Source organism: Callorhinchus milii, unplaced genomic scaffold (genome assembly GCF_018977255.1).
Source record: "Callorhinchus milii isolate IMCB2004 unplaced genomic scaffold, IMCB_Cmil_1.0 Scaffold3, whole genome shotgun sequence".
Taxonomy (NCBI): Eukaryota; Metazoa; Chordata; class Chondrichthyes; order Chimaeriformes; family Callorhinchidae; genus Callorhinchus; species Callorhinchus milii.
Window position 1 is genome coordinate 67,641,266 of NW_024704744.1, and position 15,745 is coordinate 67,657,010.

General features: G+C 42.0%; 1 protein-coding gene across 1 annotated transcript in view; it reads left to right on the forward strand.

Annotated features, from left to right (window-relative positions):
* The window catches only part of grm1b (glutamate receptor, metabotropic 1b), a 113,265-nt gene that overhangs the window by 70,991 nt on the left and 26,529 nt on the right, over window positions 1-15,745 (forward strand). Inside the window, exon 3 of the mRNA XM_007894497.2 lies at window positions 5,681-5,916. Coding sequence (XP_007892688.2) covers window positions 5,681-5,916 — 236 coding nt within the window. The remainder of the gene's footprint in view (window positions 1-5,680; window positions 5,917-15,745) is intronic.

Below are 15,745 nucleotides of genomic sequence, written 5' to 3' on the forward strand. Positions count from 1 at the left end.
TAGTTTATAGACCTCCAAACAGCAGTTACAGTATTAGGCAGGGTATTAATCAGGAAATTAGAGGAGCATGTAGCAAAGGGAATACACTAATAGTGGGTGATTTCAATCTTCATATAGACTGGGAAAACCAAATTGGCAAAAGTAAATTAGAGGATGAGTTTATAGAATGCATTAGAGATAGTTTTCTAGAACAGTATGCCAACCAGGGAACAGACTATCCTAGATCTTGTCTTGTGTAACGAAGCAGGGCTAATCAGTAATGTGAAGTTAAGGCTCCTCTAGGGCAGCGTAACCATAATATGATGGAATTTAATGTTAAGTTTGAGGGTGATGCAGTTACCTCGGAAACGAGGGTCTTAAACTTAAATAAAGCTAAGTTTGCAGGTATGAGGGACAATTCGGCTAAAATAGACTGGGAAAGTAAATTAAAAGATATGATGGTAGACCAGCAATGGCAAACATTCAAAGATATATTATATAATTCCCAGCGAACACATATTCCCTTGAGAAATAAAAATTCCACAGTAAAAGTGGTTCAACCTTGCCTAACTTGAGAAGTTAAGGCAAGTATAAAATTAAAAGAAGAGGCCTATAATAGTGCCAAAAAGAGCTGTAAACCTGAAGATTGAAAGGGTTTTAGAGATCAGCAAAAGATAACCAAGAAACTGATTAAGAGGGAGAAAATGGAATATGAGAGTAAACTAGCTAGGGATATAAAGACAGATTGTAAGAGCTTTTACAAATATATAAAGAGGAAGAGATGAACAAAAATAAATGCGGGTCCCTTACAGGCAGAGACTGGAGAAATTATAATGGGGAATAAAGAAATGACCGAGTCGCTAAACAAATATTTTGCTTCTGTCTTCACCTTAGAAGATACTAAAAACTTACCGAAAATAGTGGGGAACCAAGAGACTAATGTTAGTGAGGAACTTAAAGAAATTAATATCAGTAAAGTAATAGTACTAGAGAAATTAATGGGACTAAAAACTGATAAATCCCCTGGACCTGATGGCCTGCATCCTAGTATTTTAAAAGAGGTGGCTGCAGAGATAGTGGATGCATTGTTTTTGACCTACCAAAATTCCCTGGATTCTGGAACAGTTCCCGTTGATTGTAAGGTCGCAAACGTAACGCTGCTATTTAAGAAGGGTTGGAGAGAAAAAATGGGGAACTATAGACCAGTTAGTCTGATATTGGTGGTCGGGAAAATTCTAGAGTCTATAATTAGGGACGTCGTTGTGGGGCTTTTAGAAAGTCATAATATGAGTAGGCAAAGTCAACACGGTTTTATGAAAGGGAAATGGTGTTTAACAAATCTTTTAGAGTTTTTTTGAAGCTGTAACTAGCAGGTTAGATGGGGGGAACCAGTGGATATAGTGTATTTGGATTTTCAGAAGGCATTCGACAAGATGCCACATAAAAAGTTGTTACATAAGATTAGGGCTCATGGAATGAAGGGTATTATATTAGCATGGATCGAAGAGTGGTTAACAGGCAGAGAGTAGGGATAAACGGATACTTCTCAGATTGGCAGGGTGTGACTAGAGGAGTGCTGCAAGGATCAGTGCTTCAACTGTTTACAGTCTACAACAATGACGTAGATGAGGAAATAGAGCTTAATGTATCTAAATTTTTGGACGATACAAAGCTAGGTGGGAAAGTAAGCTGGGAGGAGGACACAAGGAGGATGCAAAGGGATATAGACAGGTTAAGTGAGTGGGCAAGAAGGTGGTAGATGGATTATAATGCTGGGAAGTATGAAGTTATTCACCTAGGTAGAAAAAATAGAAAAACAGATTATTTTCAAGAGCGGGTGAGACTAGATAATGTTAGTATTCAGAGGGATTTAGCAGTCCATGTACACCAGTCACAGAAAGTTAATATGCAGGTACAGCAAACAATTAGAAAGGTTAATAGCATATTAGCGTTTATTGCAAAGGAGTCAGAGTACAAGAGTAGGAAAGTCTTGCTGCAATTGTATAGGGCCTTGGTGAGACCGCACCTAGAATATTGTGTGCAGTTTTGATCTCCTTATCTAAGAAAGAATATACTCACCTTAGAGGGGGTGTAAAGCAGTTCACTAGGTTGGTTCCTGGGATGAGGGTGTTGACCTACGAGGAGAGGTTGAGTAATCTAGGCCTATATTCTCTAAAGAATATAGAAGAATTAGAGGTGATCTTATAGAAACCTATCAGATTCTTAAGGGTCTTGACAGGGTAGATACTGTGAGACTGTTTCCCCTGGTTGGAGAATCTAAAACTAGGGGTCATAGTCTCAGGATTAAAGGTCAGCCTTTTAGAACTGAGTTGAGAAAACATTTCTCCACTCAGAGGGTAGTGAATTTATGGAATTCTCTACCCCAGAAGGCTGTGGTGCTCAGTCATTGAACATATTCAAGACTGAGATCAATAGATTTTTAAAAACTAAAGGGATTAAGGGATCTGGGGATAGGGGGCTAAATAGAATTAGGTTAGAAGATCAGCCATGATCTTATTAAATGGCAGGGCAGGCTCGAGGGGCCAAATGGCCTACTCCTGCTCCTATTTCTTATGTTCTAAGTCCTCACAATGTACTATATTAACCAAAGACTTCCATCAGGAGTTACTGTTTCAGTGGCATCCCTTCTCAGCCCCTATTTACAGCGTCAGCATTTTCTCTCTTTCCACCAAGTTTTCCACACATCTCTCCTCTCCCTCGTACACAGTGCTACCCCTTCTCTCCATCTCCCTCACACACTGTGCTACCCCTTCTCTCCTCTCCCTCACACACAGTGCTACCCCTTCTCTCTTCTCCCTCACACACAGTGCTACACCTTCTCTCCCTCTCCCTCACACACAGTGCTACCCCTTCTCTCCTCTCTCTCACACAACAACAACAACAACAAGATTCCATTTATAAAGCGCCTTTCACGTCAGGAGGACGTCCCAAGGCGCTGCACAGTTGGGTCATGACCCGAGCAGGGGTGAATGGTCAGGGTGAGGGGAGGGAAGGGAGGGAGCGAGGAGGGGGGAAACGGTCAGGGTGAGGGGAGGGAAGGGAGGGAGCGAGGAGGGGGGAAATGGTCAGGGTGAGGGGGGGGAAGGGAGGGAGCGAGGAAGGGGAAGAGAGTCGAGAGGGGAGCTGAAGTCTTCTCTCCTCTCCCTCACACACTGTGCTACCCCTTCTCTCCTCTCCCTCACACCTCTCTCTCACTCACAGCTAATCCTATGCTATGGGAGAGCAGGTCTTCTGTTAGCATCAGATGAAAAACTTGCTCTCCCCATGAGTCATTCTGTGATCAGATTAGATATTTTTATTGAGCCAAGCCAGAAGTTAATGAATGAACACACCAAAGCCACGATCCATGGGCCAGCAAATGATTATTGGTGGGGGGGGAAATAAGTTTGTATATTGCACTATCTTTAGTTAGTAATTGGCTTCGATGACCACTTATCAACAATGTGATAATTATCACCAGTTATAATTAACACATTGCAAGATGTAATGATCCGCCCACAATGACCTTCTGGTGCTCTGCTTAGGCTATGTCAGGGGCTACTATAGTGTTCGCTCATGACCTGATCTCGTATAGCGCCTCGTATAGCGCCTTTCACGCTGGGAGGAAGTTTCAAAGTGCCTCATAGGATTTTACTGTCAACTCCTGGCTGTTTCAAGGCCACTTTCAAGGCCGTCCATGGCCTTGCCCCCTCCTACCTCTCTGACCTGCTGACTCCCTACCAACCTGCCCGCTCCCTCCATTCAGCGGGCTCTGGCCTGCTCCATGTCTCCCGACCGACCCGCCCTACCACGGTGGTCGGACTTTCAGCCTTTCTGCCTCCACACTCTGGAATTCCATCCCACGGTCGCTTCGCCTTACATCCTCCCTTGCCTCCTTCAAGTCCGGTCTCAAGACCCTTCTTTTCGATCGTGCCTTTGGTCGCCTTCCCACCTCTCTGCCTTCCCTCACCCCTACACCACCTCTCCCCCATACTCGGGCCCCGATACCTGACTGTTCAGCGCTTTGGGACGTCCTCCCGACGTGAAAGGCACTCTATAAATGTAATTTTGTTATTGTTGTTTGTGGGCAAAATAGCTGTTGTATTTGTCAACAATACAATAATAATCCTTGTATTATCGCACACGCACTAACAAAAAACACTAAAGTGCTGAGAGAATTGACAAGGTGCCAGAAAAATGCAATTTCTTCTTTCATTCTCAGCAATTGATCCAATAACATAGGTAATTATTTTAGTTGCTTAATTTTGTATCACAATACCACAGTAATATTTTAGTTTACAATGTTGATTGTCCAGCACCTTGGGACGCCCTCCCGACGTGAAAAGCTCTATACAAATGTAATTTTGTTGTTGGTGTTGTAATTTGAATGAATCCTGGTTTACAATTTGGATTTATATAATACTTTATCACAACACAAAGCACTTCAGAGTAATTATTGTGGCGCTGTTTATAATTATATTATTAAGAAACAGCTTGTACAATTTAGCCATAAACTTTATATGAAACCGCAAAATGAGACACTGAGCTGTCACTCCAGCACAGTGTTGACAGAGCGCTGCATTGTCAGAGGTGCCATCCTTCAGACCGAGGTCCTGTATGCCTGTTCAGGTACATGTTAAAGGTTTGATTGACATGATTCATAAGGAAAGGGATTTTCTTCCATGTCCTGGCCAACAATCCTCCAAGTAAAGTCATTCACTTCATGGGTGTTTGTGCAATCATGCAGTGGAAATTAGCTGTTATGTTTGCTTACAAGTACAGTCACTACACTTGCCTGCAGTTACTTGTGTTGCATTTTGAGACATTTCAACTTCATAGTATCAAACACAGGGATATTATTATATTTATATTATTTACTTTCTATTAAAACATTTTGCCTCTGAGACAAACAGGCGTAGAAACAGAAACTCAGGATATCCCAGGAACTCCAGCGATGGGCCAGAAGGTGAGTGGGCTGAGCAATGAGCTGTATAGAGCAAACTGAAGCAGGTTTAAACTGCACTTAGTTTGCAATGACTCATTTGATTTCTGAGGGGTGGCACAAAAATGTGAATGTCAGAATTTGCCTCAAACTCAAGTTAGTGACAGGAAAGTCAGCCATGGATTTGTTCTCCTGATCACATTCCAGTAACTTCTGATGGATTGCACACAACTGTAGATGATGGGCGAGAGCAGAATTGAGTTTGGCTCTGATGTGACCTATAGTCCTGTAGCTCAGTGGTTAAGAGAGCTCGCCTTGCAAGCGAGACACCTGGGTTCAATTCCAGGCAGGGCGAAACCTTGGGCGAGTTTCCTTACTCCATACGCCTAATAATCCTCCAAAAAACAAAACAATAATAAATTGGTAATTTTCAATCCACGACTGTTTGTGGGAGACTGCTGTGCGCAATTGGCTGCTGCATTTCGACCACAAATATACAGTCAATTCACTTTACAGTCTATTCTGTGAAGCGCTTTGAGAGTTAAGAAGACATGAAAAGCTCTATATCAAATGCAAGAATTATTATTATTATAGTCAAATAGCATTCACTGTCAAGGCCTGTATGTGGGTAATGGTCACTTGAGTCAGAAACAAGAAGTGCGACTGACACTTGTACAAACCCTCGAAGCAAAGCCAAATTCAGCGGAGAAAAATTAGTAAGGTACAAAGAATGTTTCACTGTTTTTCCTTTGATTGCAGTGATGGATGGGCAGACCGGGAAGAAGTGATTGAAGGCTACGAGCAGGAGGCAGTGGGAGGGATCACAATTAAACTGAGATCAGCCGAGGTCAAGTGGTTTGATAACTACTTCTTGAAGCTAAAACTACAAACTAACATTCGAAACCCGTGGTTCCCTGAATTCTGGCAGCACCGTTTCCAGTGCCGTGTGAAAGGTCACCCCCTGGAGAACCTGAAGTTCAAAAAAATCTGCACAGGTAAGGAAGTGTTTACATCTCAATCATACATGATATTATTTCCATTCTTGTTTCGTATCATTGAAGAAATTAACCATTAGACACCAAGATTTTTCTTTACGCAAAGGGTAATCAACCGACTGGAACAGGTTACCACAAAGAGTGGTCGAGGCCAGGACAATTTTTTAAAAATAGTTGACGCTGAGATGGGAGGACAGTAGAGATGGTTCATTGGAAGGGTGAGATCACTTTATGGAAGTGTATAAAATTTTAAATGGTATTGAAAAAGTAAACCTAGAACAATGCTTTGGCTGCACCAAAACAGGAGAACAAGAGGACATAGGTTTAGAGTTGCAAAGGGCAATTTCAGGGCAAACACCAGGAAGTTTTTCTTTACTCAGCAGGTAAGCAATGACTCGAATATGTTTGCTGGATAAGTGGACACTTATCCAGGAAACATGTTATCCAGGAAGCCAGGACACTTCATTGAAAAAAACAGTTTGAAGCTGTGATGGGTTATGGAAGGCTGGGTATTCTGGATGGATGAGCTCAGACTCGGAAGGGCCTTCTTCATCCAAATTAAATTTATGACATCTCAATTTTAACCCCTTCAAAGAGGCACAAAAAACAAAGTCTGGACTGAAATGATTTTGTTTGTTTGACTTCACAATTCATGCCTGATTTTCTGATTAGTGCGATATCACTAATTAACACAAACAGCAACAGGATTAAGATGTTTTCTCAGTGTTAGAATTGGCCAAATCTACCAGCTGCTGCCCAAGGAATGTTTAATTAATCACAACCGCAAATGGCTAGGACTCCACCAGAATTATTATTTCAAATGCTCAATGACCTTCACATTTTAAAGATTATTTTTTAACATTATTTTTTAATTCTGTATTACCGATTAGTCGATTTCCTAATTGCAGATTCATAATATGATAAGATAATGCGGAACAGTATTCAGTTCTATACGGGGACATATATATCTATATAAATATACGGGGACAAATTGGAGTATTCTGTCCTATATTGTGTTAAATATGTTTTGAGCGATATCTGAAAAAATGTTTGCGCTCAAAAGGCTTAGAAATGTCATCTTGGATTCCTGCTTATCAGAGTTACTGTATTAGAAGCAGGAAAATCTTTCCAGGTATCTCCTCAGGGATATTGATTCAGTTTAAATCAGCATTCTGCAAACGGCCGTAATCTGAGATCTAAAACTTCAACGGTGAGTTCTGCGCCAAAGGACAGCAAGAATCCAGCTGTTGCTATATTGCACTGCTCTGTGTTTTCTAGAATCAATGTGTTCTGTTTTGCTGGTGCCATATGGTGGTGTGTGTCTGTCAGTCACCAGGTTTTTTAAAGGCTCAAGAACTACTTTTGAAGAATATATATAAAAGGCTTTGCTGCATGCAGTAGCTCTCTAACTCAACTTGCCACAATTACCACAGTGTTTTGATGTGAAAACAAATTATGTAGACTACGCGTAAAGGAAGTGCTTTATAGATTTTTGGATTTAGGGCTGTGCATTGCAGAAGCGTTGGCTGCTAGCCAACAATTTGCTATCATTTGTGAGATAAGATGTCCAGCCAGCCGAATTATATACATTTTTTTAGTATTAAAATAGAGTATCACTATTAATTGTTCAGCTGCCGTGCTGAGTGAAACAATTATTCTTGGAATCTGAAGCTTAGAGGATTCTGGTATTCTGTCACATTTGTTACCAATCCCCGAAGAATCTACCCTCCGAGATTGTTCAACTGTTGACAGACATTGCTCAGAGCATCTCTCAGCCAGCAACACTACTTATTCTCCGAATGGCTATTATAAAAGCTAGGAAATATTTGTTCCTAAAATACAAATAGTAATAAAACAACTACTTGAACTTATGTAAAATAAACCTGGCATTTGCTGCAATAGAAATTTATACTTATCATAGAATCATAGGACTATGAAAGAGACCATTCGGCCCATCGTACCTGTGCCAGTTCTTTGAAAAGAGCTATCTAAATCACTCCTACTGCCCTGCTCTCTCACCATAGCCCTGCAAACTTGTCCTTCCCAAATAATTATCTTGTTCTCTCTTAAAATTTGTTATCGAATCGGCCTCCACCCCCCTTTCAGGCAATGCATTCCAGATCCGAACAACTCGCTGTGTGAAAAAGTTTCTCCTCACCTACCCTCTGTTTCTTTTAACAACTGTTTTAAATCGGTGTCCTCAGGTTACAGATCCACCCACCCGCCAGTGAAAATAGTTTTTCCTGGTTCATCCTATCGATTCCCCTCATAATTTTGAAAACTTCTATTAAGTCTCCTCTTAACCTTCTCTGCTCCAAGGAGAATAATTCGATCTTCTCTAGCCTCTCCTTATGAAGTACCTTCGTCCCAGAGTGTTTGACAATTTTGGTTGGGCAATGGAGCTGAGGGGAGAGTTGAGGAGGGGAAGATGACTTAAAGCGCAGGCAAACAAGTACATTTTGCGTCTTACCTTAAAAGAGGGGAGGGAGTCAGAGGGAGGGAAGGTGTCAGAGGGACCAGGGAATGGAGTTCCAGAGAGTGTGTGCCAAGTGTCTGAAAGTCTGCCTGCCAGGATGGAGTGCCCTCATGTAGGATAATATCCTGGAATGCTTTAAAAAGACGGGATGAAATGCCAAGTAAGAGAGAGGGGAGAGAAAATGGGGAACGAGGCCTTAAAAACCTGGTGGCTCTGGCAGATTCCAGAGACAAGATGTTGCTTGTTGTATCTGTACAAAACCTATAAAGAGTTGGAAAATGAACTTGAAAATTAGCCTGAATCCAAAACTGTTTCTAAAACTAAGACAATGAGTTTGAGCCTAAATTAATGATGCATTTTGGGACCGGTGGTCTGGGACTCCACAGGTCCAATTTTGCTCTTGAAATAAATTGTGTTTTTCATCCCTCATTATTCTGGAGCCTCCAAAGAAACAATTATAATTTGATTCATAATTTGGCTGAATTATTCTATGAGATCTCTTATCACTTTGAGGAATCTCAATGACAGGAGGAGACATTACATCAAATGCAAGGATTGTTATTATTTAAAGACTATTGAAGAATGTTTGAGAATTCTTAAATTGTAAGATACAATGCTTTTTGCAGGTTAAGGTGAGGTGGCTGTCCAGATTGCCTCTGATAACTAGAGATTGAGTTTACTGCATTATGATTATCTTTATTCAGACTATAATCAATGACTGGAACAGGTTTCCAGTAAAGGTGGTAGAGCCCAGGACACATTTAAAAAGCAGCTTGTTGCTGTGGTGGTGGTGGGTAGGGGTGGGGGTAGGTGTTCTGGAAGGTTGAGATTTGATGGTCCGAAGAGCTGTCTTCATCCAATCTGATCCTGTAATCTTGTGATTACTTACTGAATGTAATTATTTTAGGGCTGTTAGATGCTGTAATTTTTTGCGGACATCTTGGAGTGTTTGAATACTGACAAAGTTGTACCCTATCTTACTAAATTATTAACTACAGCAACTTCTTTAGAGGCTGCTTAATGGCGAGTAATGAAAAATGCAGTAGGTTTCAAGAACAATAAAATCCCACGTCTGGCACTATCTCTATGAAGTGCTCCAAGATGTTACTCTTTGTAAAGGATGCTATATAAATGTATGTTGTTCTGTGCTCTCCTGTCAGAAATTTCCAGGTTCAAAATGCTCTGTCGCAGTGGCTAAAGTTGTAATGTTCCTCTCAGCTCATGCTGAGCACTTGCTTCAATTAACAAATGCTCAGTTTTATTAGCATGGGAATAAATCTGCAAACTTGTGCACAAGTCTTCCGTATAACAAGCAACACAGGGGAAGAGGAACAAGTACTGCCAGAGGGAAAATGAATGCTCCAGATGTGGAAATGAAGCTGTATCTTTTCGGATGTGAAAATGAAGTTGCTCACAAATCCCTTGTATTTACCTACAATAAGAGAACTATGCTTGACAATAATATCTGTAAAATGCTTTGAGATGTTTCAGTATCATTGGGACTATAAAAATGTATATAAATATCTTTCTTCTCTTAGTAGAACTTTGTATGTTAATGCACAAAGTATAAGGAGTAAAATTTGTCAGCTAGAAGAACAAATTGCAATGAACAGCTATGATAGTGTTGTATTATCAGAGACCTGGCTTCATTCCGGAGAGGATTAGGGATTAAATATGACTGGGTACCACATTTTTTTGAGGATTTTGGAGAAGAAAAAAAGGGTGAGAGTGTGGCAGTACTAATATCCCATAATATCCCTGTGCAGAAATCAAGACAGCTCTACCGAAGTCACCTTGGCAAAAGCCTTGCCTTGCAAAGCTATTTTAACTGTACTTCCTGTGTCAATTCAGTTGTGCCACATAATAGTTGACTGCATTATTCCCAAGGAGACTATACACCTTGCTAGGTAATGTAGGTCATCAAACGTCAGTGTGAGCAGCCTGCTCTGATAAGGCACTGCCTCTCTGAGCTTCGCAGGAACAGTGGGAAATAAAAAGAAGGTCATTCTCAGTACATTTATTGACCTCTGTGGTGAGTGCATAATGTACAAACTGTGTCACTGGGAATATTTGCACCAATTCATAAACTGGATAATTTGCCAACAAGTGGAGAATAATTCCTAAAGTATATCATGGGGCTGATACTTCAGGTGCTGAGTTTGAGATCAGGAGACTTATTAACTCCAAGTCCTTAAAAATATCAAAACAGAAGCAATTGCTTGCTTCCTGGTCTGCAGATGAGGCAGAAGAAAACAAGAAAGAAAAAACTTGCATTTTTACAGAACCTTGCCAAAGTACTTCAAGGATCTTCTGCAAATTCTTATATAGTGCAGATGCTGTTTGTTTGTAGACAAAGATGGAAGCCCACTGCTAAAGCTCACAACAACCTTGAGGAGACTGACCCATTTATCTGGAGGACTGTTGGCCAAGTCACTGGGAAAAACTCCCGTACCTTTAGGAATAGTGTCATGATATCTTGTACATCCACCCGAGAGCAGGCATATAGGACCTCATAGGAACATAGGAATTAGGAGCAGGAGTAGGCTATTTGGCCCCTTGAGCCTGCCCTGCCATTCAATAAGATCATGGCTGATCTTCTAACCTAACTCCATCTGCCCGCCTTATCCTCATATCCCTTAATCCCTCTATCCTTTAGAAATCTATCAATCTCAATTCTGAATATGTTCAAGGACTGAGCATCTACAGTCTTCACTGCCCTCTGAATGAAGAAATGTTTCCTCAACTCTGTTTGAAAGGGCTGTCCCTTAATCTTAAACTGTGACCCCTAATTCTAGATTCTCCTACCAGGGGAAACAGTTTCACACTGTCTACTCTGTCAAGCCCCATAAGAATCTTATATGTTTCTATAAGATCACCCCTTATTCTATATTCTTTAAAGAATATAGGCCTAATTTACTCAACCTATCATAGGTCAACCCCCTCATCCCAGGAACTAACCTAGTGAATCTACACTGCACCCCCTCTAGGGCGAGTATGTCCTTTCTTAAAAAAGAGACCAAAACTGCACACAATATTCTAGGTGCGGTCTCACCAAGGCCCTATACAGTTGCACCAAGACGTCCCTACTCTTGTATTCTAACCCTTTTGCAATAAACGCCAACATGCCATTAGCCTTTCTAGTTGCTTGCTGTACCTGCATACTAACTTTTTTGTGGCTGGTGTACAAAGACACTCAAATCCCTCTGAACACTAACACTTCTAGAAAAAAGGTTTTTCTCAGTTTAACATCTCATCTGAAGGTCAGTACCTCTGCCAATGAGATGCTTGACCAGTCATACCCTGGAGTGTTTTAGACTATGAGCTTAAATCTTGGCACGTGGTTTGATCCCCGAGGCAAGAGCGTTACTAACTGAGTGTTGCCGATCTGAGAACTTCAAGACTTATGCCCTGATCTATTTAAAGGATAGATTGGTGCTTACTCAGGTAGATGTCAAAACAACTGGAGTACCTGTCTCCAGCACTTTCTGGATGCACACTGTAGCACAGCAAAGTTACCTGACAGAATAGGTCAAAAATACAGCCAGTGCACATTGAAATTATTGAATTCCATGCGCAGAGCTATCAGCTTTAGGGAAATGTTAAAAGTAAGTCAGATATCTGAGACGCACTGTAAACCCATTTAAACACAGATCTTTATTGTATTTTATTTTTCAGAGTGAGGTTTATTTTGAAACCAAAATGTCACAACTGTCAGAATCAGGCAAAGAATCCTGGCATGTCGACACTTGTGAAGTTGTTACCCTTCCATTATAACTTCTTCATGGGTGACATGGTTTAAGTGCAAGCCAATCTCTGGGGGCGGGTGTGCACCACAAGAATGAGCTGGTGGAGTTCAGGGAGGAGATCCATTGATTTAATTGTTCAGTGGATGTCTGTCGCACACCTACCATTGTATTCTCGACAGTTTATCTCCGATGTTATGCTTCGTGTCACTGAACAGAGATCTGGTTTGTGCAGTGTCAGAGAAAGGCGAGTTCCATCAGGTTCCTACAACTTGAGTCACACACCATAATTAGTTTAATTTCTCACTAGTCACTTCAGTCCCTTCACATAGACTGTGGATCAGTCTTCTCATTTTTATGTTATTCTTCCACAAAACTGATAAAACTATCTCCTCCGTTGTCAAACAGAAAGAAAAACAGCAAAGTCTGGAAATCTGAAATGCTGGAACTCCACACAATTCAACCAGGTTAATGTTAATGACGCCCTTTATCAACAACAACTTGCATTTCACGCAAGGCAGTGTCTCAGAGTGATGACATTAGAACTGAAACCATTTTATAGGTGGTGGTAGGGGAAGTCCTGTATAAAGGATAGAGGCATCAAGAAAACCAAGACAATGTGTACAAAAATGTAAGACTAAAATTAGGACTCAAAGGTCCGGTCAATGTTGAATCCTGGCATGACTCGGATCTAGTTGCCTGCCTGCAGGAATCAATATTCGTGACTCCTGCATTTTCGTCTTTGGAGGAAAAAACTTTTAAATTTGTGTCAAGAGGCCAACTGGGTTGGGACATGCTGATAATGGAAGGGTCAGGAAAGAATAGGAAATTGATGAGAAGTTGTGAAATTCTATTATTGAACACACTTTGTGTAAATTCATTTCCTCTCATGATTTTTTTTATCCCCTGTGTCCTCTTTCTTCCTAAATAGAGCTCCTCCAACCTATAGTTTCAGAGCTAGTGAACACTGACCTGATTTTCTCTTTCCTGATGTAGATTAGTTTGCTATGGATTTATTTATTTTGTAGGTGAACCGTTTCCAACCACTTGCAAAGATTTTGTGATTAAGACATTAAATATGGTTGAACTGTCTCACATCCACAACAGATAGTATCAATACCATACCTGGTATCGCCACACCCTTGTTGATGATTGCAAATATTTTGCCCACAAAATATACATTCAATTCACCTTACAGTATATTCTGTGAAGTGCTTTGAGACACCTTGAAGACATGATCAGGCACTATATCAAATGCAAGGATTATAATTATTATTATTATAAATAGTGCAACTCACACACAGATTTTCCTCCATATTTTTTAGACAGGTATAAAAATTGTTGCATTTGATATTGCACATTGGGAAGATGTCTCAAAGCCCTCGATAGGATTTATTGTAAAATGTAATGACTTTGTATTTTGTGGTAATTGCAGCAATCAATTTACACAGGAGCAATGTCCTCCAACCAGCCAAGAAGTGGCCAATTTTGTAGAAGGTTGCAAATAGTACAACTCACAGCAGTCTTTTGGCAGTGCTCTTAGCTCCATGGCCCACTTTGCTCAATACTGCAGCAAAATTTTCTCTGTATTTTTAGAGTTGATTATAGAAGAAAATAGGAGAAACATGCTCAGCAGTGAAAGCAGGGAGAAAGATGGTAAATAATTGTTGATTAAGAACAGGTACTAACTTGTTTTTGTCTCGGGATGTGGCTGATACTTTGCCACAATTTATTGCTCATTTCTAGTTGCCCTGAGAAGGTTTGTGTGTGTGAGTGGGGGGAGGATGAGCGTGGAGTGGTTCTTTTCTTCAAAACTACAAAGACCCTTAACCTTCCAATAAATTTGTTCGCGTTCCCTAACCATTTATGTTCAGCCAATGATCAATTTACCAAAGGTGTATTGGTCACACCTGAAGGGAATGCTTGCTGCTTTTTCACAAGATACTCACCAGGACTCTTTATAGAATTAAAAAAAAATCAACATCCTGGAGATTCTTACAGATCAGCAGGTTGATGATCTGAAGCTGTGGCCGACAATCCTTCAGATAAAATTTGTCATTCACGCAAAGCTGTTTGTGGGTAATTATGTACAAATTGACTGCTGCATTTGCCTATAAATACAGTAGTACGCTTAATAATAAAATCCTGTGAAATGCTTTGAGATGTCTCAACAACAACAACAAGATTCCACTTATAGAGCGCCTTTCACGTCGGGAGGACATCCCAAGGTGCTGTACAGTTGGGTCAGGACCCGAGCAAGGGGGAAATGGTCAGGGTGAGGGGAGGGAAGGGAGGGAGCGAGGAGGGGTAGAGAGTCGAGAGGGGAGCTGAAGGCACAGTCAAAGAGAAAGGTCTTGAGACCGGCATTGAAGGAGGAAAGGGAGGAGGCGGCGAAGGCACTGGGGGATGGAGTTCCAGAGCCTCGGGGCTGAGAGGCTGAAGATCCGGCCACCGATGTTAGGGCGGTTGGGGCGGGGGATGTGGAGCAGACCGGAGCCAGAGGAACGGAGGGTACGGGCAGGTAGGTAGGTGGATAGTAGGTCGGAGAGGTAGGAGGGAGCAAGGCCGTGAATGGCCTTGTAGGTGAGGATGAGGATCTTGAATTCGATCCTCTGGGGGATGGGGAGCCAGTGGAGGCGAGCGAGGGTGGGAGTGATGTGGTCGCGAAGCCTGGTGCGGGACAGTACACGAGCTGCAGAGTTCTGAATGACCTGCAGCTTGTGGAGGGAGGTGCCGGGAAGGCGGCGAGGAGAGAGTTCCCATAGTCCAGCCTTGAGGTGATAAAGGCGTGGACCAGAGTTTCAGCAGCGTGAGGGGTGAGGTAGTGCCGAAGTCTGGCGATATTCCGGAGGTGATGGAAGGCGGTGCCAGTTGTGGCGCGGATATGAGGGAGAAAGGACAGCTCAGGGTCGAACAGAACACCGAGGTTCCTGTTTGGCTTTGAGAGGTGGAGAGTGCAGCCTTGGATGCTGATGCTGTCAGCGCCTGAGGTGCGGAGGCGCTAACGCGAGCCAATCAGGAGGGCCTCAGTTTTGCGCACGTTGAGCTGAAGAAAGTTGTCTCTCGTCCAGGACTCGATGTCGGACAGGCAGACTGTCAGGACATCGGTGGTCGTGGAGTTGAGGGTAGAGGAGGAAAGGTAGAGTTGGGTGTCATAATAATAATCCTTGCATTTGATATAGCGCTTTTCACGTCGGGAGGACGTCCCAAAGCGCTTCACAGAACACACTGTAAAGTGAATTGACTGTATATTTGTGGGCGAACGCGGCAGCCAATTGCGCACAGCAATGTCCCACAAACAGTCGTAGATTGAAAATGACCAATTTATTATTGTTTTTTTTGGTTTTGGAGGGATTATTATTATATATATGTCATCCGCATACATGTGGAAGTTAACCCCATGTCTGCGGATGATGTCACCAGGGGGAACATATAGAGGGTGAAGAGGAGGGGACCGAGGACAGAGCCCTGAGGGACACCGCACGAGACAGTGCGGGGGCCGGAGGAAAAGCCATTCGTGGAAACAAAGTGAAGACGGTGGGAGAGGTACGACCTAAACCACTCAAGGACAGGGCCTTGAAGGTTGAGATGGGAGGACAAGTGGTGGAGG